This window comes from Nyctibius grandis, chromosome 4 (genome assembly GCF_013368605.1).
Source record: "Nyctibius grandis isolate bNycGra1 chromosome 4, bNycGra1.pri, whole genome shotgun sequence".
NCBI classification, from domain to species: domain Eukaryota; kingdom Metazoa; phylum Chordata; class Aves; order Nyctibiiformes; family Nyctibiidae; genus Nyctibius; species Nyctibius grandis.
Window position 1 is genome coordinate 35,753,098 of NC_090661.1, and position 24,682 is coordinate 35,777,779.

A 24,682-nucleotide genomic window follows, 5' to 3' on the forward strand; every position below is an offset into this window, starting at 1 on the left:
TGTCCATCCTACCTCATTGCAAAAGTTACTGCAGCTGTTACACCTGCAGTGAAAGCTCAGGTGCATCCCCTCTTATCATAGTTTTAATGTAAAGATTGAGCTTCAAAGCAAAACATCTCTACCATTTGCCATGAACAACAGAGCTATATGCTAGCAGAGTAGTGATCCACAGAAGTACTACAAAACATAAGACTAGAGCACCAAGGTGGAAATATAAATGTCCTTGTTGGTTTATTGTTCTTTGTATGTAAGAAGCTTTATTGTACAACTTACACAACTTTAAAATGGAAAATGGTTAAAAATGTTTACAAAAAAGCATGTTCTTAGAAAATTACACTAGCAAAAACATTGGGAGAAGGGAAGCAAAAAATCCTCAGTTCAGTGTGCAAACATTTTATAAAAATAGAAATACTAACTCTACAGGTAGCATTTCATGATAAATTATTTAAATAGCATATCTACACAATTACGTGATTAACTATTACAATGGCAATGAGAAAAATAATTTATAAAAATACAAGCAATGGTATACAAGATGACAGGAAAAAAAATAACACAACATTAGAAATCGTATTTGACAATTTTTTTTCCGATGCCATTTCCTTACTGGGAATACATTTTCTGCAAAGAAATTTTGACTATGTACAGCATTAACTTTTTAGTACTACAGTAGCTTTAAAGTGTTAGACATTTGAACTCTGCTTAATCCAAAGGTTTTTCTCAGTCACACAACAATGAGGTAATATTTGTACGTAAAACTTTCACTGTGTTAATTTCTTTTCCTTTTTTGAAAAGACAAGGAAATATAGGTATAAGGATGCTGCCCCTTTCTATTGGGGAAAACAGTCTTCTGTTAATGTACATTGAGCCCTCTCCCTGTTTTGCAAGGAGCTCCTGAAATTCTGTCTAGTCTGTGAAGAATTCCTTTTGTAGCTGCACATTGCTAGTTACAAGAATTAGCGTGCAGCAGAACAAATAACCCATTTAAATGGTTATTGATTGTGGTCATTGTGCCTCTCTCTGCAATCTCCTCAGGGCAGGTATTCTGGTTTTGTGTCAGGCCCACTGACCAGAAGTAAAGCACTGCAGCAGTTATTTACTGCTGGGAAACATCTAAGATGGTAAATAGCGTTCCCTCATCTCTAGCACTATGGATGGGAGACAAGAACTGCTACCATCTAAAGGGACTTGAGTTTTAGCACTGCAGAACAGTTGCCTGCCAGGCTACCAACTGCCTTGCACAAAGAAAGGAAAAGCCAACACTGAGTTCAGACTGAGGAAAAACAAACATCCCATTCCCCACCCTGCCACTTTTCCCTGCGCCTCAAAGCCTTTATGGGAAAATTGCTCTTTGTAACAAATACATCACCACTATCTGCTCCAGACAAGATTTTTTTCTCAACTAAAACCCCTCTAGTTTCAATATAGAAGAGTTAATAAATAATCTGTATTTACAATCTTACAGTCACAAAGACTTGTAACAATGATTAGGTGGATAGTCTTGACGCATTTCTTGTTTTAATCAATAATCCTTCAGTCATTATAACATCAAGGATAGGTAAAAATAAATATTTTTACAATTTCAGTATTTTATCTACAGGCCCCTTTCCCCTCCCCTCCAAAGAAGCAAGGGGTTTAAAGCATCTATGGCATGTAGAAAAGGAATGTTTTCATTACTATTGTTTTTGTGCCTTTTTAACCATAAAAAGTGAAGCACATGCTGGTTTCCTGAAGGACAGCACAGTGCTAGCTGAGATGGTGGTGCTTTCTGGCCCCCTATCTGAAAGAAAACATTTAAAGGTAAGAAAGATCTGCATCTAATCAGGAAAAAACAGAACCTAATTGTAAATCCCAGTTCTCCCAAAGCTGGTGTGATCCAGTGTGCCAGTTTTTATCCTCTTTCCCCCTCTCACCATGGAAATCAGGTCTAGGAGATCTGTTTTGCCCTGTGTAATAGAGCAGCTGATCTAGCTCACCACAAATAGAGTAAAAGGCTGTGTTTTCATCTGAAAACTATGACATATAAACCAATAATAATTTCTCCAAGTTAAATGGATGTAAACCAAGGTAGCACAGCCCTCATTAAAGAAATTCCTCTCCCCCATTAAGAAAAAGAGAGTTCACCCTCCCACCCAAAACCCCTTTTCCCCACACAATGAAAGGTCTTCAGTTTAAGTAGTCCACAGCACATCCAAAGATGTTCTTTTTACAAAATGCTACTCCATGGGACCTCCAGTTAGAGAGGCAGTGACACTGCACTGTGATAAACAGCAAATGTCTTTCCTACTGAAAGAAGTGTGCTTGTTCATTGAAGACAATTCTCATTTGCAAGACACATTTGCTTCCTTCCACTTCAGCAGAGGTCAGATATTAAGTATGTTCTCACTTTCTTTCTCTCAAAAGCATTCTCTTGAGGCAGGTCATGTGTTTCGAGTCCACATTTATGCAGAAAGAAGAAAGGAAGGAATAATATAATGGTCCCAGGTTTTATAAGGCTAAACATTTCAGAAGGTGCAATACCAGCATTTTTAAATAGTCTCTGGATCCAATAACCTTGTGATTATGGATCTGTAAAAAAGAAAAAAATTAAGATATTTAAATATTTGTGTGTATTATGCATGACTATGTCCAAGACATTAATCCCTAGAGACATTTGTAAAGAACATCTTGGTAAAGAAAACTGAAAGTGCTTAGGTACTTTCCCAAGTTAGACTTCAGAATCTAGCCTAACTAGAATCTAACCATTACAAGATGAAGTCACAATTTAAGAAGACTAGAGTACCTGGAACTAGTCACATGCACTTATCTCCACTGAACTGCAAAAGTGCAATGGGGGGACAACCTTCTACTTTGCTTGCTTTTAAGCAAATCAGTTTTTTGCATGTCAGACACTATTCTCTTGCTTGCTAAAGTCAAGATTTTGCATTTTTACCTTGGACTTTGTCAGCTGTGTTGATTCATTCTAGACAGCATTTTTAAGGAGATTCAAGATATATTTCATATCTGGAACTTAACATGGATTTTTGATACTTTGAAATAATAGGATAGAAATATACTTAGATTTTATACATTTGAACTTTTAACTGTGAGGAGTTTATCAAGGTGTCCTGTGTCTGCCTGCAGAACTTGCTTGAGATCAAGCCATGAAAGATCATGGGTGAACTTTCCCTCTTAGCTCTTATTTCTTGATTCATTCTGTTTTTCTTGAGAGCAGCTTTCTTGAACCTATTCATTTATATAGGATCTGTTAAATACAATGTCTTCCTTACCTCTGCATTCATATTTAAGATCTGAGAAGAACACCATTTCTTGAGAGAAGACAAATAATCCTAGCCGACCACCAGCATAGGTTTTATCATAGATTGGTCCTGAGTCTGCCATGATTTTCTTCCCTTCATACATTACAACCCTACAAAGAGACAATAGGTCAGCCATCTTTGACAAGCTTCTGTTAAGTTCATCTTTACAGACTTATCACTTCATCACGTTCCTGGTGATAATTACTCAAGATAAAAGGATGATGCTCACCTGATGTAACCAGTCTTTGGTCTATGGCTAAGACGCCATCTGTATGCAGTGAAGTCTTTCCAGCCTATGTGACGAGGGTCATGCCACAAAGTTCTCACCTATGAAAGAATATTTTTTTATTAACCAAAGGCCTGAGATAACAGTCATTATTTTGACATGAAGGTACCTTGACAATCATATTATGACTAGTAAAGGCTTAAAGCAAGTCATTAGGCTCTGTAATGGGTTTTTTTTAAATCAACTGCATTTAAGTTTACTTTTAAATATGTAAATAGGAAACTACTCCACAGTTCCAGACACAATTGATTCACTGCTGCTGGAAAGCCTCTCTGCAGCATGCAATCCTGTTAATTTTATACAATATTTTGCATGATTGGGGATAATGACAAAGTTACTGGTTTTTGCCAAGAAGACTACACCATTCTGATAAGCATGTGCAGACCCCTGTAAATGTCTAACTTGGAAGAACAGCCTGCCTTACAGTGCAGAAGAGTAGGTTATCGAAGTGCCACCCTTACCTGGCCAGGAGTGTTTCCTGTGTGCCACAGAGCATTACGAAGGTGTTCTCCTGGACCAGTGGTGGAATTCACAACTTTGATAGAGAGACCTGAGTAGCCTTGAGCTTTGGTTGGTGTGGAGTCCCAGTAAGACTGGGTGATCTGCTTCCACATGACAACATAGAAACGACTGCTAGATTGGTAGCCAAATACAAAGCCAGCATAATCATCATCCCTTTCTGTATTGATGAAGAAGGTGCCACTGAAGTCCACAGCATTGAATTCATCAAAACCTATGGGGGCATTAGAGGAGAAAGTTTTAGGCACTGCTCTTTTATGATTCTTAAACAATTCCTTAATAGTTTCTCAGGTTCTCTTCTCCCTCCCTGCCTCCCCCCCAACCAAAAAAACAGTGTAATACTTGTTAAGAGTTAAAATTTTCCCCTTACCGACTGCAAGGCCAGGGTCACAGTTGACTGTCTGAACCAGTTCTTTACCCTGGTGACGAACAACCCAGTTTGGATCATTTTGGGATGTTCCTTTGGGATCCAGGGGAATCATCTGAAATCTTCGGAAATCAGTTTCACTAATGTCCACATTTTCAGGGCAGATATCATCAATATCTGGCACGCTGTCTTGGTCAAAGTCATCTTTGCAAGCATCTCCACGTCCATCACCTGCAGGACACAAGTAATTTCACCATTATATCACTGTTGTTGTTTGCTTCCGAGTCTTACAACTTGGAGCTGAAATCTTAATTGCAGATTTCTGACTGCCCAGGTACTGCTGGCGGACACATTACAGAAGCCACAACAGCTACTGTATCAACGCCCTTTCACTCCAGCCTGATAGTAACTTAGGAATAAGTTGGATATGTGGCCATTTTTACATTGCTCCTTACTCCTGAGGGAGGACTATAACAACAGTACAGACATTCTGCCTTTTTGTTACTTGGAAGTTTTGTCCAACTCTAAATAGTGTCAAAAAAATATAGCATCACACTATTGGAAGATACTCTTAAAACGTTACTACAATACTGTCCATCTTACCATCAGAATCAGCTTGATCTGGGTTGGCAACCAATCTGCAGTTGTCTTTGTCATCAGGGATACCATCATTGTCATCATCATGGTCACAGGCATCACCTTTTCCATCCTTGTCATGGTCAGCTTGATTGGCATTGGGCACATAGGGGCAGTTATCAAGATTATTTTGGTGACCATCTTCATCTATGTCCTGGTTGTTGTCGCACTGATCACCTATGCGGTCAGAATCAGTGTCTTCCTAAGAAAGGGAAAAAAAACCCCACAAAAACCATCAAGAACATTTAAAAAAGCCACTTAAAAGAAGGCTGAAATAGGAGTCTTAATAGCTAGAGTTGATGGGCATTTCTGCTTGCTTTAGCAAGAGCTAAGACGGGTGTAGTGAGGTATTAAGATTAATACACACTTACTTAAAGCTGCCTGTGCTAACTGCTTTTGGCCTGCTTTAGTGTTGCCCTGGTTTTAATTTGAATCCACAGCAGCAGAAAGCAGTGTGGTCATCAGCTTCTCTTCTTCTCCCTTCTGCCACGTAACTCTTCTGTCACTAGTCTACCATACTGGACACAGGGTACTTTACCTCACACCTTCTCTGGCAGCTCCCTGGTTCCAAGGGCCAGATAAGGGTAACACTAATCTGTACCTAGCCAGGAGAGACTCTAACATTAAAACGTAGTCTACCAAGTCTTAGTTTTACAGCTTCCCCCACCATATCATAATTTTCTTTATTATAGAAGCCTATAATGGTCTTTGTGCCCCCTGACTCATCAGTCAAGACAATTATTCCCTTAGTGGTCAAAGACTGCATGAACTGCTGTGCTTGCTGATCACATATTTAGCCAGTCATTTCTTAGTCAGCTTCTGAAATAAGAAAACCAGTGCAGTCATCCCTGAGGCTGCCTCAAGGTTTAGTCTTGTCAATACTGGTGGATGACCCTGGTGTTAGTGTAGACAGAAGGCATACCACACAGTTTGAATAGCTACTCATTTTGCCATTTGAAATTGAATATCTCCACTTCTAGAACTTGATCAGAAAAGAGTTTGAAAAACCTTTAGAGAATTATATTAAGATTTCAAAGTGTTAAGAGAAACATTGCCTGTAAGTCATGGAGAAGAAAGTAGAAAGGATCTTCAGGCACTTTCCACCCTAAGGCGGAGAAGTGGTAAAGCAAGTGACAAAGACTAGGAAGTTTTTTATTATCTGTTTAAATCCTTCAAATAACACTGCTTTTAGGCCACATGACTGTATTACACTAGATTCCACTGATTTGCAACAGCTTTTCTAACCCTTCAAACATTCTAGTTATGTCCCTGAAGCTATTAAACTTACAGCCTTGTACTTGACAGGATGGTACAGGCTTTATCTACTTCTGCCTCAAATGTTTTTGACCAGCAAGTTGTGAGAGAGGCTGGATTCCCTCCAGATTTTAAGAAGGGGAATTTTAAAAGCATCAGAATATGCCTTTTCCTTAGAGAAAAGCAGCCTGTGCTGCCCTGCCTTCAACTTACTGGTAGAAAAGTTATCTTTTGAAATGCAGCTGTTTCAGACGTAAGGTCAAAGATTAAAGAGCAACTTTGTGTTTAAGTGAACACAGCACTACAGGCTATGAAAAGGGGAGTTCCTACCTACCTAGATTTCATACAGTGCTCCCGGGAATTTCATATCCTTACTATGAGAATCACTGCAACTGACAAACTTAGAAATGTTTAGGAGACAAGTACACGCAGTAGTCTCAAAGACCTTCACTAGGGTTACTTTTCAGAAAATACCTGGCAGCTGTTTGAATTGTGAGGGCATGTTATTTGACAAAGGTACCATTTGGAAAATTAATAAGGAAGATTTGTGACAAGTCAAGTTAAACCTGTAACTTGTTCAAGTATTTTCTACAATACACAACATACTATATTTTTATAATATCAGTATTCTATTTATATAATGCAAATCCTTTACCTGGTCAGGATTGTGTTCCAGAGGACAGTTATCACACTGATCTCCAACACCATCCAAGTCTGTATCCCTCTGGTCTACATTGTAGACATATTGGCAGTTGTCCCTTTCATTAAGGACCCCTGCAAAATTAAGGATAGTTCATGAATGAAAGTGAAACATCTAAATGTGGCAAAAGACTGTAAAAAGCCACCACATGCTTCTTAATAATTAACTTCTGAAAGCATTTTGAGCAGCATTTGAAAGCTTTGAAACTTGACTCATCACCAGCTTTGCCACATGCTTCTGTTCCTACTGCTAGAATTTAACTGTGCCAAAATGTGTGTATTTCAAAGTGAATTTCCGTTAGCTGTAACTGTTACTTCAGTAGTCTTTATGTCCTGAAACCACCAGAGAACTTCTGTGTGTTCAGAGATGAAATTCTGGTAGGAAATTAGTGGTACATTGGGTACATTTGATCAATCCATTATTAGAAAACCACCTAAAGGAGTGATTAAAGGCCACCTACCATCTCCATCAATATCCACTGCACATGCATCTCCTTCTCCATTGTTGTCAGTGTCAGTTTGATCAGGGTTGTGATTGTAGGGGCAGTTATCACAGCGGTCACCAACATCATCCCTGTCATAGTCATACTGCTGTGGGTTGTAGATGAATGGACAGTTGTCCTGCAAGAGCAAGAAAGAAGTCAAGCTTTAAAAAGAGTCAAAGCTTTAATTAGATTCCGCTTATTCTTGTACATATGAATATGTATCTATTCTTGTATATATGAAAGGAGAAATGAAAGGCAGGGAAACAGTTAAAACTGGAATGCTTCTATCTCAAACACCCCATTGCCTGCATGAGTGTAGGAATGGCTGAATAAGCTCAACCAGCTGCAGAAAGTTTGTCTCCATAGTTATGCATATCTAAAGGTTTCTAGGATAGCTGTCAGTGCCAGCAATTGCCTATGGTCCTCTCAGGATTAAGGTCAGAAGCTAGACCCCAGCCTTAGGAAGGGGAATGGGAGAACTACATTCCCAAAGGCCGTTCTTTTGTGTTGTCTTACCCGGTCATCAGGAATACTGTCATCATCATCATCATTGTCACAGGCATCACCAATCCCATCCTTATCGTAGTCTTCCTGCCCAGAGTTGGGCAGATTAGGGCAGTTATCCTAGAAAGGACAAAGTACACAGATGTGTTTACTCCTGGCATGCTTACAATAGGGATTTTATCAAGTGATATCTAATCATTAGGCAAAATCATAATACCTCAGTCAGGTAGGTGTTATCTTACTGTAGTTCTCTCAATTTTAGCTAGTCATTACTGTGAGGATAAGTCTTAGACAGACATAGTTCAAATAATTTTTAAAACAAACATTTGGCTACTTTTGTGAGTCTTACCCTCTTTTTCTTCTCCTGGAGATAAGATACCTGTCAGGGCAAAGCTGATAGAGGTGTAGCCTAAACTAGATTCTTCCTAGAACATCTATAACACTTATCATTGTGTCAGGCTTCATTTTTTCCCATATTGCAAAATATTTAAAGCAGCAGCAAGAGCCTCCCAGCAATACCTTGACAATGGTATCCCTACATAGAGGGGTATTTTACCAGTTATATTTGCAGAGAGGATAGTATAATAGCTCTAACTAGACAGAGACTTGCTTTATACCTCAAACCTAACATATTTTGTATATTTCTCAGGTAGACAGGCTGTTATAACAGTAGATGGGAAAACAGGATAAACTTACTTTTTTACAGTGGTAAGTGGCATTGGCAACACAAACAAGGTTCTCATTTGGCCATCCATCCAAGTCAGTATCTTCTCCGCAGATGATGCCATTGCCAGCATAGCCTGGTTTACATTCACAGCGATACATGGGGTCACTGAAGTGGCCAAGGTAATTGCATTTGGCATTCTTGTTGCAGTCATGTGTTCCATCTGTGCATGGATTACGTGGCTTGCAGACCTAGAAGACCATACATAAGTTAAATCCAGTAGAAACATCTTTCTGTCCCTCATTTTTCCCCCCAGAGATTCAAATAAAATGTGAAGAATACATGCTTGTTTTGATCAGAGATCCTTCAATCAGAAAAAAAGCCTCATACATTACTTTCTTCCACTCCCCAACTCCAGTAGCAGTCTTAGCACTAATTATTTTTCTTGTTCAAACATTATTTATTTTCAAATGGAACCAAGCACTAAAATATCTCTAAGGCACATATTGTTGGATCGTAAGTGAATACTGATTAAATTATGTATAACATCTGAACTCTCCATGGCTGAGAGGGACAGCGATTTTTAAAACTCATTTTGAACTCCAATAGAAACTGCTTAATGCTCCTCCTGTTCTGAATCACAGAGGATGGTGTTTTATTAAATGTACCAAGTCCTTCTTCCCTGAAATGCATAGGAGCTTTCTGTTGTTCAGAAGCTTTGTGAGACTTCATAACCCAGAACAGTTTTCAAGCTGACAATACCTGTTTGTTAGCCATGGCATCCTCAACACTGCGACCAAATGGCTGTGTCCCAGTGAAACGTGGTGGACAAGGCAGACAGTTGTACCCAGGTTCAGTATTCTCACACCTGTGCACTCCATTGAAGACAAAGCAGGCATCAGGAACTTCTTTGCACTGAAATACAAGAGTTTGAGATAGAGGAGAACAACAGTTAGTGTTATAAAATGCTGGGATTTTATTCTCCCTTTCCATTTTCTTTCACTGCGTTTCAAGGAGCAAACTCTACTCTTACCTCATCAATATCTTGGCAGCGGACACCATCTCCATGGTAGCCAGCAGGACAGGCACCACACTTCCAGGAACCATCAGGGGAGCTGGTACATGTAGTCCCCGCAAAGCAGGGATTGGACAGGCACCCATCTGAGAAACAAATGAGAACATGTTAACATGAGAGATGCTTACCATGCTGCTACAGTACTGTATTTGACCGACATGCTCGTTTAGAATTCTAGCACTTGTGTTTAACAGACTTACATAAAATTTTTTAATCAGTATTTTCAAGATTGTACAAAACCTTCAGATGTTTATGGGCAAATGGTTACTCACCAATTGGACAGTCCTGTTTGTTGCAGACCTGAGTCCCTCTAGCTTCACCTACACAAGTCTTCCCACCATACTGAGGCTCAGGATTATTGCAGAGACGGCTACGTTTTTGAAGTCCTCCTCCACATGTCACTGTGCAAGCATCCCATGGAGACCATGGTCCCCAGTTGCCATTAACTAAAGGGAGAGAAAAGTTAGAATACATATATAGCTTTAAATCCAGTGGTACTAGTTTCTACCCGACTAAGGACTCTTGCTTTTGTAGTGAGAGCACTTCAGACATTGTTCAGACATAAATGACAAAATTAACTGACTCCATGGAAGAGCCATAGAAAACAGTTTAGTTTCATATGAAACTAACTTGTGATGTTTTACCTAGCCCATCTCTAAGTTTAAAGAGAGAAGATTACTAGAAATAGATTATATAGCAACTACTCAGGAAGTTCACTGTTTAAGCTACCGAATAGTAGTTATCACCTGGACACACTTACTTGGGCAAGGATCTTTCTGGCAGGATTTGTTTTCTCTTGCCTCACCCTCACAAGGTTTGCCATTCAGCTGTGGTACTGGAGAGTTGCACAGACGAATTCTAGTGATGATGCCCGTGCCACAAGTGACAGAACATGATGACCATGGTGACCAGTGACTCCAGCCACCATCCTGTTTAACTGTAAGAGAGAGATGTCTGTTAATAACAGAGTTTCTGAAGAACAGACTTTAGCTGCACAGCACCTAGGACACAGCCAGTACCAGAACTGTACCAAAGATTATGTCTATATTGGATAGCCTCAGCACCATCACAGATCATGTTGTTTTGTCACTAGAGAAATTGCATACCTAAACTGGCCTCAAATTTTGTCCTGGGAGCAGTGCCCAAACGTGCCTATTTACTGCATTAACTACCTGCTCCCTTTTACCTGATTAATATAAGCCCTTAAAGCTAGAAGCCAATGCTCCATCCCAGTGACAGAGCTACACAGTAATGTTTGCTGCTATCATTAAGCAAATAAAACACAGGCTGCTTTTATTACCATTGTGAATAGATTAAGTACTTACATCTCTTATCGCACTCCTGAAGGTGGCAAGTCCGAGTCTGTACAGAAGACCCTTCACAGCGGTTATTGAGACTGTCACAGGATCGCCCTCGCTGCTGAATCCCATTCCCACAGGTCACAGAACATGAAGTCCATTCAGACCAAGGAGACCAACCATCATCTGCGTAGTCGCTAGCTGCAGGGGGATACAGCTCTGAATAAGAGTCCAGGTATGTGTTTTTCCATAGCCTTTTCTCCCACCCCTCTCTCCACAAAAAAGGACACAACTGTCCTAAAAAGCCACACAATAAAGGCCATGAACTCAAATGTTTCTGTGCTCACATGCATCACCTAAATGTTTAACCTTAAAGAGGCATCAGGCTAACCTTACTCTAGTCGTGCATGGTTATATCCAGTTGTGGTATACTTTAGAGCAGCATGTGTCTAGATAGATGAAGCCAACTGCTATAGAAGCATGAAGGTATTAAGTACTTACGCCAGCATCGGGGGCAGCACTCCCCATCAGGCACAGTGGCATTGGAACAAGGCATGAGAGGACAGGACACTTTCCGGCATATAGTGGCAGAGTTCTATAAAGAATTGTGAGAATTGCAATGAGCAAGTTGAACATAAACAATGTCTGGAGTCTGGTTAAATGATAAAGAGATCTTTTCTGCAGCACTTAAAGACTTAATAGCACATCTAAAGCACAGACCCTTGTATTTAGGGTTAATACAACCCAAGGGTAGGCCCAGGTATTTTTAGTCAAACTTCATCTCATTCCCATTCTCACACATTATTTTTCAGTCAAGAGCAGAAGCATTTAGGTTTTGCAGAAGTTGATCAAGAGTAGCTACCAGATGCTGGCTAGAGTAAAGACTATCACATGATACCCAAAGTATAAGGTCAGACTTCAAGGGAATGAAACAAGAATGAGAAGCCAACTTTCTTTTCAGTTAATATGGATTTAAGCTGATTATATGGTAAAGCTAAAATGAGTTCAGTGGACTCTGCTCAAGAGCCATGGAATCTATAGCTTATACTTAGAGGTCTTTGATCTTTAAGCCAAGCAGGCAGGGTAAGAACACCCACCTCCAATCTCGATGAGAGCAGCCTGCAGTTTTGCTTCTTGAAGGTAGCAGCTTGGTCAGAAGAATGCTCTCATGATTGCTATTTTACTCTCCCCAAGCAAATGACTAGGTTAAGGCAATTACAGCTAACATTGAGTAAGAGGGTTGGTAGGAAAAGAGGCAAATGCAGAAGTCACAGTATCATTTGCTGACTACCAGGCAAAAGATGTAGAGACCTATAGATGCAGATGCAGAACTTGGTGAGATGCCCTGGACTGCACATGTACAAATATTCAGCCTTTAGTTTCTGAACAGAGGCAGGCTAGTTAACCCACTCTTTGGTAGACTGTCATTCCAAGATGCTTTGCAAGGTATACTTACAGTTAAAGGGAACAAGCAGTGAGTTTAAAGAAACTCTGAAACTGTTTGTTTTGGTGTACTTTTACAACATTCCACAGAAGTGGAACACAAAGCATCAATATCTTGCCAGGTGATCCTGGGATTTAAACAGCTAAACTGAAATCAGAAGGGATTGCTGTTCCATATAATCTGTAAGAGCCAATAGGACACAGCTAGAAGCATTTGTTAAAGAAAAACCCCATAAGTTTGTTAAAGCCTTTACTGAGTACTAGAATGTCTTTTCCTACTAAGCCAGCAGGAGATTCAGTAAGGACAGAAGGTGGATCTAAAGTATTCCAGGGAGCAAAGCTGATAGTACTATAAATTTGTTCTATTGATGCTTTTAGTTTAGTCATGGACTCATGTAAAGAATACAGGCATTCCCCAAATTAAGGAACTAAAAGTATGTTAACATCTGTATCAGAGTGATGTTTTGCATGATTTTCTAAAATACTGCTGTTGTAACACTGTGTGAAAGCTGCATTTACACCAGAGATCTAGTAGGATGGAATAAACTGAGTAATTCTCTGGCTACTGTAGTATGCCCAGTTCTGTGTAGGATTTGCTCTTCTAACGAAAAATGTAACTTTGAAATATCTGTTAATTTCTACTCATGAATTTATACACAGAGGATTTAGGAGTGTGAGGAATCTTACCTGGCAGGTACATTCAGTGCAGCTGTCAATAGTCCACTCTTCTTTATTTTTGTGCAAGATTCCATTATGAATGCATACTCCAGGAGTGATCTGGACCACTTTGGCAATCAGTTCATTTTCTTCAGTCTTAAGCAGGGGGCGGGCAGGGGAGAGAAGCAGAGAGAAGGTATTTAGAAGTTAATACAGAAGACACCCTTTTCCATAAAAGTCATGAAGTTCTTAGTGTTTATCCAGGCCCTCAAAGGGCAGGCTATAGTTGACTCACTGAGTGTCAGTTAATGAAAGGTACCATGAATTTAACCAACACTCACCACTTTGCGAACTCTGTCTTGAAGTGTTGTAACCATGGACCGAAGCCCTTGCAGTTCCACAAACATATTTGTTAGTTCATCACATGAAAAACCACAGACTGCTTGGATGTCCTTTGTTTTATGGCCAATGTAATTAGTGCGGATAGCTGGGCTGGAACCATTGATGGGGTTGTCCAAAGTAATGATCGCACTAGTAGCTAAGGGACAAAAACACACATAATGTAAATGCCTTTTTTTTTTTGCCATGTGCATTTATCATTCCAGGGTAACACCTGCCACTAGATTCATTAGAGTGCCTGCAGAAATATAATCTTATTTCTTATGCAATGTGGATTTGCATGTCAGCATGCTTCTGAGTTCTGTTTCAACTTGTCTTTCTAATGTAATGAGGAATCTGATTTTTAATAGGTCATTGGATTCAGAAGACTACAAATTTACCGCTGGAGCAGCCTTTGTTCCTCAGGATAGTTTCCAGAGTTGTTCCAAACACAAACCGCACATTCTGCAGCAGTCCCTGTGGACAGAGGAAGAATTACAGCTACTTGGAGCAACTGCAAGGGAAAGAAGTACAACTTACATGGAGAGAGCTTGTAGGCACTTAAGGTCACATAAGATCATTAAGAGTAATTTCACGACAGACTGATGGCAAAGTGAAGCATGTTACCTTATTCTCCTTAATGATAACAAGCCCTGCTTCCTAACATTCTCATCCTTGACCACAAGGATCTGTCAACTCTCCAGGCAAAAAGGAAAAAAACCCCATGAATTTCTGAATCTCATATAAGCAGCTGACTGATGGAGCCACAACTACCTGTTTGGAAGCTTCAGTGCCTTCTTATTGCTGCAGAAAGTTCTATCCCTGCAAATCTAATGCTTCACCCTTCAAATTCCATTATTAAAGTTTAGTATATTTAGAGGCGGTCCATATCAGATGTACACCAACTGGTCAGTGGTGGAACCCTTTCTCCAGTTACCCATGTCTTTGTAGCTATTTAGGCTGGTTGGGTAGCTAATGCACCTTCAAGGCAGATGACTGAATATATTAGGCAAAAATGTAAGTGAAAGTCTTACCTGGAAGTTGTCATTGACTCCCCCTTTGGCAATATGGAGCCTGGCACTGCTGGCCAGGTCCCTAGTGAAGATGTTCTGGATGGGCATGTCCAGTTCAGCATTTTCCATTTTCTCGCACCCCACATAGAGCTGAGCCCGGTCCTCCTGCACAAACAGGGTGATATTCTTCCAATGTCCTGTAGCTAGCAAGGCATCCTCTACTGACACCAGTTGCTGCTTGCCATCACCAGAAAGGCTCAGGTCCAGGGTGCCTGCCTTGCCATTTGATACTAGACTGAAGACATGACCAGAGCCATCTTTCTGTTCCACAGACAGCAGTGTGCCTCTACTCTTCTTAGCTTGCCGGAGAGTAGCCAGGAGGATGAAGCCCTTCTCAGCATGGATGGCATCTAATAAGTCTTGGAACTTGGAGTCAGGGACAGCAGGGATGCGACCAGCATCTTCAATGCGGTAAGCAGGGCTGGAGGATTCTGGTCCCTTCACCAGGTGGACCCCGGGTGCCCGGCGCCCAGCTCCCTTCCGAATAAAACCGATGAGTTCAAAGAGATCAAAGACACTGTTGTCATCACTTCTGGACTCTGCAGAGAGATCAGAACAAGCATCATGAGCAAGGGACAAGAGGAGGCTGAATGGCTGCATCTCACCCAGGACTGGTTAACATACAGGCCTGTGGTGCATTCTGTGCAAGGTACAGCGCCTCACAAGAGAGCGCAGACAGTAGCCCCTCTGGCACGGCAGTGCCACCAGGAGCTGCTGTGCGGCAGTACCTGTGCATATCTGTACAGGAGCCAGTCGGCACAGGAGTGCTGGGTACCTGCTGACTGACACACAAAGGTAGCAGCCGTTCTGGCACCTCATTAGGCTCCAGCAGAGGAGAAACAGCAGAAGCCCAGACTGCAATATTCCTATGCTAGAATACAGCAACATGAGCTTGCTTAGTCCAGTTGGGTGACAGCAAGCACAATAGCAGCTTCTCTATAGCACCATGAGTGCAGCTTACTGCCCCATTCCTTCTTCAACCAGTTCCTACATCACATTCCCCCTTTCCTCTGCCCAGCACAGAGGTGGACAAGCTACGCGCTCATGTCCTGGAGACTCTGCATTTCTATTTCCGAAGGTTACACAAATTCCACACCAAAGAAAGTTTCCTGTCCCAACTACAAGATGCTCAGGTTAAAAAGTTTTTGTTCATTGAAAGCTTTAGTGCTCTTCACACTGAGCACAATGTCAGCTGCCTGTAGAAACACCATGAAGTGGTTTCTTTTCCCCGCCCCCCCTTCCCTGGCTGCTCCGAACACCAGCACAGAGCTGCTCTTACCTGCAGCGTGCTTGGCCTCCGAGACCCCGAGCATGAGGAGGAGGAAGAGAACAGTCGTTGGCCCCATGGCAAAGGTCTGTCTCTGAACCAGCCTGGGGACAGGCACAAGGAAGAAGGTCACCGCGCTGCCGTCGCACCCAGGACCTACCGCCCAGCGCACCGGCGGCTCCCGATGCTCCCCGGAGGCAGCGGGGACGGGACAGGGCAGGTGCCCCCCGCCACCCTCGGAGGGGACAGCGAGCGCGGCGGAGCCGCTTCAGCACTTACCTGCGGGGAGAGCGATCCGGGCGGACAGCGCCGGCCTCCCGCACCTCCGAGTACCGGCGGCTTATATCCTCGGGCAGCCCTCGACTGTCCGGGCGAGGGAGGTCGAGCAGCGGCGCCTCGTCGGGGCGGGCGGAGCACCGGGTCCTAGGCGGGTCAGCGGTGGCGGCGCTGCCGGGACACTGCAAGCGCTGGGCGCCGCGCGCGCCTTTAAAGGGTGGCTCGCATTCCTGGGCGCGCGGCGGACCAATCAGCGGCGGCGGGGCAGGAAGCGGGAGGCGGGTGCCGGGCGGCTCCGCGGCCAGAGGCGACTTTCCAGAGGGGCCGCGGGGCGGGGACGGGCCCGCTGCCGCCGCCGCCACCGCGCCACGCCGGCCGGGGGAGCGGGCGGCCGCCGCTCGCTCCTGACGGGCGGCGCCGCGCCCGGCCGCGCCGCTTGGGGGCGCGCCTAGAGCTCCTACGGCCCTTGTCCTTCGGGCCCGTCCGCCGCTTCTCGGCTCGGCGCCGGGCGCGACGTCCCCGGCTCCCTGTCGCCTTGCCCGCCAGCGGCGCGGGGCCGTGGCGAGGCCGTCGGGGGCCCTCGTCCCCCGAGCCTGCGGCGAACCGCGTCTGACACCCGTTCCCCGCCGCTCCGCGCCTGTCTCGCTGCCCGCCCGGCGTCCCGGCCCTGCCCTCCGGCCCCTTGGCTCCCGGCCGCTCGCACTGGCCTGAGCCCCGCGCAGGGGCGAGGGTGTCCCGGCCGCGCAGTGCCCACCAGACAGCCGTACCCCCTGCGGCCGGCGGGCACCCCGGGAGGGGCGCTGGAGGGGCGCACCCCGCCGCAGGTGTCTGCTGTCGGCCCGGCTGGGACGTAGAGGAGAGGTGTGCTGTGCCTGAACGCCGCTACCTCCGTCTGACTTCGGTCACTTAATGAGAGCAATCGTCACTTAATTGACTTAATTCACTTAATGAAAAGCTTCTCTTCCTGCCCACTGGTCGCAATACGCAGCACACGGGACGCTGGGTCCACAAAAGGGGGAATAACGTAAATGCTCGTTAGCGCTTTGTGCCCACCTTTGGAAAGGACGCGGACCGGGTCGTGTGGGGGAAGAGAGGGCAACGCTGGCGGGGGAGGCGGGCGGGCTGGAGGAGCGGGGCAGCCTGGCGCCTTCGCCTTCCCACCCCACTTCTCCTTGTCACTGGAGAGGGGTGCGTGGGGATGACCCTCGGTTAAGGACTTTGCTTAAGGAATGAAATGACTAACGCTGTACTGCAGCTGAGAATCTCCAGTAGTGGCTTTGTTTAATGAACAAAATGACTAACGTTACTTCAGCAAAGAATTTCCCATGTAATCCAGATTTCAGGTAAGAGGAAAGCTTTTAATGGTTAAAAAGGCAGGTTCTCTATGTCATGTCATACTCTGTATGACCAAAAGTGACTTGAGTGTGTGAAATGGCTTTGAAGTAATCAAATTCCAAAAATGGTTAATTCCTCTGCATTCCCCAGCCTTTGTATGCTTGGCATGTGCTCCTGTGGAAAGCTGAGTGTCAGCGAACGAGAAGGATCTCATCAGGCAATTGCGTGTGTGGTGAGGGAAAATTGGAATGAGCTTGGCAACCTGAGCAGTGACTGAGTTGGACTCAAAACCGAACTGTGTAAAACGCATCAGACAATCAGACTGGCTAATGTATGAGGAGGCATTACTGCTCTACGGATTATCCCAGGAAATGCCTCGATAAATTCTTGACCCAAAGAATGAGATAGCTGCCGAATTGTTTATATTAGGGTAAAGCCAAAATGGTTGTCCGCCCTTTTAACTTAAGAGATAGAGTATAGGACTGAAGTAGGCCTCTTTATTGTATAATGATTCATAGAAGAAAAACCTCAAGTGTCTCAAGATAAAAAACAGAGAGAAGGGAGATGATGGTGATGATGAGAGCCCCACCAGCAAAAAAAAAATCAGCAAGAGAGAGAGCAAGGAAGAGACACTGACTGATCCTGCCTGGACAAGTTTAATTGACAGGTTGCTGTAATTCTTAGTGGTCAGCCCACTAAGCCCTTTGTATACCAGTGAGTTTCCCTGATGGATTGTCTCATGGAAGCCAAACGGGCTGCTGCTCATGTGAACTTGTGTCTTGGAGCTTGGGGTGTTATGATCAAGCTTTTCTTCATGTGGCAGTAAGTAAGCTGGCGTTGGATTTGAAAGGCAGTGAGAGAACTTCAAAAGCATTTTTATATTAAATGAGGAGATTGGGGCAGGCAACCAGGAACCATCCACTTCAAAATGAAAACAATGTCCCAAATTTATCTCTTACTTCATCCAAAGGTGTGTGGATGAATCTGTAATCTTTGTCAGAACACTTCTGCTTTGTGGATATTGTGAGATTTTGTAGTTTGGACCCATCTTTGAATTTTAAAGAATATCTTTAAAACATCAATACAACTTTGAATTATCTGATTACACCAGAAATACACCACAATGATTGAGGTTAAAATCTGACCCATAATTTCAGTGCTTCTAGGTTCAGATTCAACTCTTTATTGACTTGAACGAACAGATTAATTTTCAGTGGGAGGGGTGGGACCAAAGTGTTGATAAGAGTATGGTTTCTGAAGTGCTAATGTTGGAAACAAAAGCAGGGAATCTAGAGCTGGATCTTCAGCTTGTCTGAGCTTTCTTATATCTCTCATTTTATACTAGTTGAGATTATTTCTCTCCCTTCTTGCAGTCAGTATCCTCCTTCTCAGCAGGAAGCTGAAGAGCAAAGCGAACGTGCCATCGTATCATATCACATCACAGTGTGTATCACATCACCGTGTGTTTCACATCCATAATGGTAAGGTACAAGAAGGAATAGCAGATCTGCTATGATAACAATATGCAAATTAAAAAAAAATCAGTGTGGTTTCAAGCGTGGTTTCATTCTAGGGCAAACCACAAAGAAATACAAAGTTGCTATAATAGAAGTGAACTTTTCTCAAGATAACAGCTTCTGTCTAGAATCTTTTTATAATGTTATCCCCTAGCACACAGAAAGAGATTTTTTTTCATTTAAAGTTACATAAACAGAAAAAGGAATCTTAATAACCCATGCTGAAACTGTAATTTAGGAGTAATAGGACAGACAATGTAAATTGGAATGATGCTACTGAAACACATGGTATTAAAACAATTCACACCAGTTTATCTGATATGTTGTAGTCACATAGAAGGAAAGGTTTGAAAGTATACAATATACCTTTTTATAAAGGTATAAAGTATATGAATATAAACGTATAAATATATAAAATGTCAATTTCATGGCACAGCATTGAAGATACAGAGAGTTGGGTTGTTTATTATTATAATCATTTTACAATTTAGCAGAGATCTAAAAAGTTTTTATGATGCACGAAATTCTTTTGACTTCTTTTTGGTGGAATTCATTTTGCCTGCCATCTGAGGGGTAGACTTGTAGGCCAGGTTTGCTGTTTAGGTCCTTCCTCTGTTAAACAGACTCTTCGGAAGATCTCATTTATTTTAGGATGATAGGAATCCCCTCCTAGAGGTGCTCTGTGTTTCTTAATGAAACAGCTAACTAGTTTAGTTTTAGTGGCTAAAGTCAGGTGAGAAGGTTCTCACCATTTATGACTTTCTGTGGCGTATCCTCTGTTGGTGTTTATTATGCTACCGGTAAGGAAGCCAATGGTTCACTCCCAGAGGAGAGACATACCTGTTGCAGGAGTGCAGATTTGAATGCAGGGCATAACCCTTCCCCTGTGGGGTGGAATCCAGGACATCACTGTTCAGCAAATCTATGTCACGTCAGTGAAAGAGTCACTCTACATAAATTACAGTTAAAAAGTATGTTGGTGCATATGTGCTTGACAAGGATACCCTGATTATCAGTGTTCTCTCTTTGCAGGCATGTTGCCTGTGCAAACCACAGCTCTAAGTTGCCTGCATGCACAAATCAGATTGGATATTTTTTGTCTTTGAAGCTCTTGCATCAAATGCAGACCTGTTCCCATATCAAAAAATGTGTGGGAAATTGCAATGTCTGATTAATTGATAGCTAGCTTATTGAGCTCACCCTTGACCCCTTAAGAAGCAGAGATATTTGTAGCTGAATTTGTTCTGACTTGTAATGGATGCGCAGCACATTTGCTTACTATTAGTCATATTTGGTGTTGGCAAAAGGTACTCCAGTTTGATGGGAAGAATATGCTTTGAAGGAATTAGCTGTAGTGATAGGATTTTCTTACAGGAGTTGCATACAGTTTTGTACTACTGTAATAGCAGAGAAAAAGTGAAGTAATTCAATAATTTTTAAGCATTTTTTTCCATATAAGGAAAAAGCGTTTCATTTTAGGACATAGAATTTGCAGTATGAAGCAAAAAAATACTCCCCCACTCTATTCCTGAAACTAAGAACGTTTACTGTACTTCAGAGTTCAAGTGGGTTTCCTTTGTCTATGGAGGAATAAAGAGGAAAGAACCTAGTATTCCCTGTCAAAAGGCTTTTTCATGTACTTCCTTTGTCAGCAGTGGATCAAAGGTAACCTTAGATATATGCACCTAGTCTCTGCCTCAGTCAAGTATTTCTAGTCAGTGAATCGTTAGAGCATGTATTCAGATTCGAGCACATAGTAGAGTTTCCTTGGTTTTCGTTAGAATCCAGAGCATACTTGTGGACGTGTGTTTTCAAATGTTTTGCTCAGCAAAGGTGAGCATAAGTACATATGTTTGTACATTTATATATTGGGACCTTTGATCCCATGAAGTGAGTGAAAGCTGCTCATTTGCATCCGTTAGCAGTCTGTGTCCCAGCGTGTCTTTGTGTGTTGCAAAGAAGCAGCTGCGACTCACAGATGGAGTAAAAGAAGAGACTGAAGTTTATGTTCACCTATCAAACAGAGCATCTCTTGTCTCCAGCATTAACTTCGTATTACATGAGCAGGCAAGACTCAATTATACACAAGAGAGAACATACACATTTTACCACTACTTGAAACCACATTCGAGCAAAATGCCATATCATATACAAACCTTTACTCTGTTCTTTTCTCCTTTTAATTAAGCAGAAGCAATCAATTAAACATGGGTCCAATATAGCACTCTTAATAATGCCATTACTTAATATTGCATGATATCTTTTAAGCATCAGGGAAAAAGGCATTGAAAGATCTGTGCAATACATAGCTGGGTGTTGCTGGCAGTCATGTGGTAGAGAAAGTGAATAACACGTATATTAAAAAAGGACTGCGCTATCATTACACAACTTGAAAGATATGCATTTAAAATAACTAGGGGAAGTGACGAATAAATAATAATGTGCTCCTGAGAAGGAAGATTAACTTTCTGCTAGGAAGTGATGTGCCTGGGAGTTTCTTAAAGGCCAGTTGCTTAAAATGTGTCTAGAAGGGACTGAAATATAAAATAAAAAGCCTGTTTTGTAATTTCCAAACTCCTCTCCATGTTACCATGACATATGTAGCTGTCTGCTTTTTTCCACTTTCACGAAAACTGATAGAGTATCCTATATTACAGTTCATCTGTGTTATGAACTTGGTCTAGATTAACAAGATAAGGCAAATGCTGAACTTCACTGTTGAGCTGTAAAATAAGAAGTACTGGTATTTAGTGACTCCCTTATTCTGCACAAGTATCTGCAGCAGTTTGGCGCAGCAGCTGTTGCACAATGTGCACATACAGAGTATCAGTAGACACTTCAAGAAGAACATAGACTGGAAAAGATTCTGTTTCATGTTGAGGAAGGAGACTGAATAACAAAATTGCCTGGTATAGTTATTTGCGGGCTTTTATTACAAACAATGCCTTGGGGGCAGGGAAGTAAGATGTCTTGCCAAGAGATTATTTTGAGCAAATAAAATGATCTATGAAGTTTATGACTAAGAATCCTTGACACACCCCAGTTGAAACTCCCGTGCAGTCTGCTACTTAATGCAACTGCAGGCTGCATAATGTACACACATGAGATGAAAAGTGCATAGAAAATATGGGCACTTTTCTTGCAATTTCAGATTGTGTCTAGACTTTTCTTTATCCCAGAGGTCATAACAGCAGTGTTGAATCCTGCAAAGCCTTTCTCATTCCTGTAGGTTTTAGATACATCATTATCCCCATTGACTTTCTCATGTGAATAAGGACTACTGGCATGAATAAAATTCTTCAGGATCAGGTTCTTACACTGCTTCTTTAGAAGTGCAGCCTGCTGTGACTCATGCCCTCTAAATTCAAATCACATATAGCATAATGCTTATAGCAGTTACAGTCATCTCCCAAATTGTGTCACATTAATTACTATTGGGAACAGGAGGAAATTCTGAGAAAGTTGTCTTTGCAGTTTGTTTGATACCGTAGTGTTGCCTAGTTGCACAGCATGTGGAGTAGAGTAAGATGTTCTGGAGAGAGGCATCCAGACGACTCAATGACTTTTTTGCCTCAGTCTTCACCGGCAAGAACTCTAGCCTCACCACCCAAGTCGCAGAAGGCAGAGGCAGGGACTGGAAGGATGAAGAATCACCCACTGTAGGAGAAGATCAGGTTCGAGACCATCTAAGGAACCTGAAGGTACACAAGTCCATGGGACCTGATGAGGTGCATCCACAGGTCCTGAGGGAACAGGCGGATGAAGTTGCTAAGCCGCTATCCATCATTTTTGAGAAGTCGTGGCATTCTGAGGAAGTTCCCACTGACTAGAAAAGGGGAAACATAACCCCCATCTTCAAGAAGGGGAAAAAGGAAGACACAGGGAACTACAGGCCAGTAGGTCTCACCTCTGTGCCTGGCAAGATCATGGAGCAGATCCTCTTGGAAACTATACTGAGGCACACAGAAATCAAGGAGGTGATTGGTGACAGCCAACATGGCTTCACCAAGGGCAAATCATGCCTGACAAATTTGGTGGCCTTCTACGACGGGGTTACGGCACTGGTGGATAGGGGAAGAGCAACTGATGTCATTTACCTGGACTTGAGCAAAGTATTTGACGCTGTCCCACACGACATCCTTGTCTCTAAATTGGAGAGACATGGACTTGACGGATGGACCACTCGGTGGATAAAGAATTGGCTGGATGGTTGCACTCAAAGAGTTACGGCCAACGGCTCAATATCCAAGTGGACACCAGTGATGAGTGGCATTCCTCAGGGGTCAGTATTGGGATCGGTCCTGTTTAACATCTTTGTCGGTGACATGGACAGTGGGATTGAGGGCGCCCTCAGCAAATTTGCCAATGACACCAAGCTGTGCGGTGTGGTCAGCACGCTGGAGGGAAGGGATGGCATCCAGAGGGACCTTGACAGGCTTGAGAGCTGGGCCTGTGTGAACTACATGAAGTTCAACAAGGCCAAGTGCAAGGCCCTGCATGTGGGTCGGGGCAATCCCAAGCACAAATACAGGCTGGGTGGAGAATGGATTAAGAGCAGTCCTGAGGAACAGGACTTTTGGGTGATGGTTGACGAGAAACTCAACATGAGCCAGCAATCTGCGCTTGCAGCCCAGAAGGCCAAGCTCATCTTGGGCTGCATCAAAAGCAGCGTGGCCAGCAGGTCGAGGGAGGTGATTCTGCCCCTCTACTCTGCTCTGCTCTCGTGAGACCCCACCTGGAGTACTGCATTCAGCTCTGGGGCCCCCAACAGAAGAAGGACATGGAGCTGTTGGAACGAGTCCAGAGGAGGGCCACAAAGATGATCAGGGGGCTGGAGCACCTCTCCTGTGAAGAGAGGCTGAGAGAGTTGGAGTTGTTCAGCCTGGAGAAGAGGAGGCTCCGGGGAGACCTCATAGCAGCCTTCTAGTACCTGAAGGGGGCCTACAGGAAAGCAGGAGAGGGGCTTTTTACAAGGACAAGTAGTGATAGGACGAGGGGTAATGGTTTTAAACTGAAAGAGGGTAGATTTAGATTAGATATTAGGAAGAAATTCTTTACTGTGCGGGTGGTGAGACACTGGAACAGGTTGCCCAGAGAAGTTGTGGATGCCCCCTCCCTGGCCGTGTTTAAGGCCAGGTTGGATGAGGCTTTGAGCAACCTGGTCTAGAGGAAAGGTGTCCCTGCCTGTGGCAGGGGGTTGGAACTAGATGATCTTTAAGGTCCCTTGCAACCCAAACCATTCTATGATTCTATGATTCTATGATTCTATGATCCAGGAGATAAACAAGTGTGATGTACGCACATACCTCCCTCGCTCCCCTGAAAAAATAAAACTAATCTTTCCCGCTATCCAGCCACCTCTACATTCACTGAAACAAAACTTCTTAGAATATCTGAAATAGGACAATCTCACAACTCCCAGTAACATTAGAGAAACCAAATAATTTGATCTTCAGTGAAGAAAACTTCTTCTGGACCTTTTGAGGTTAAAGGCTTGGTCCTCAAAAAAGAACTAAAGCACAAGCATTGCTCTACAACAGTTCTGCCTAGGGATGCTTTCACTCAATACTAGGGAAGTCCTCTAGGAAATGACTGTGGGACATGTGGGCCTTAAATTCACAGCCTAGCATATTTTTTTATAGCCTCCCTT

General features: G+C 43.0%; 1 protein-coding gene across 1 annotated transcript; it reads right to left on the reverse strand.

Moving 5' to 3' along the window:
* Window positions 1-206: 206 nt before the first annotated feature.
* THBS1 (thrombospondin 1) lies at window positions 207-16,336 on the reverse strand. Its single transcript, XM_068398658.1, has 22 exons — window positions 16,184-16,336; window positions 15,917-16,008; window positions 14,599-15,176; window positions 13,966-14,041; window positions 13,528-13,724; window positions 13,217-13,342; window positions 11,588-11,681; window positions 11,114-11,287; window positions 10,549-10,725; window positions 10,061-10,234; window positions 9,747-9,874; window positions 9,476-9,628; window positions 8,746-8,964; window positions 8,062-8,169; window positions 7,522-7,681; window positions 7,017-7,135; window positions 5,075-5,309; window positions 4,475-4,702; window positions 4,047-4,318; window positions 3,529-3,626; window positions 3,270-3,409; window positions 207-2,568 (listed from the first exon to the last, which is right to left on the reverse strand). Exons 2-22 carry the CDS (start codon window positions 15,981-15,983, stop codon window positions 2,561-2,563), a joined length of 3,531 nt encoding a protein of 1,176 aa, XP_068254759.1. The 5' UTR covers window positions 15,984-16,008; window positions 16,184-16,336; the 3' UTR covers window positions 207-2,560.
* Between the last annotated feature and the right edge of the window lie 8,346 nt (window positions 16,337-24,682).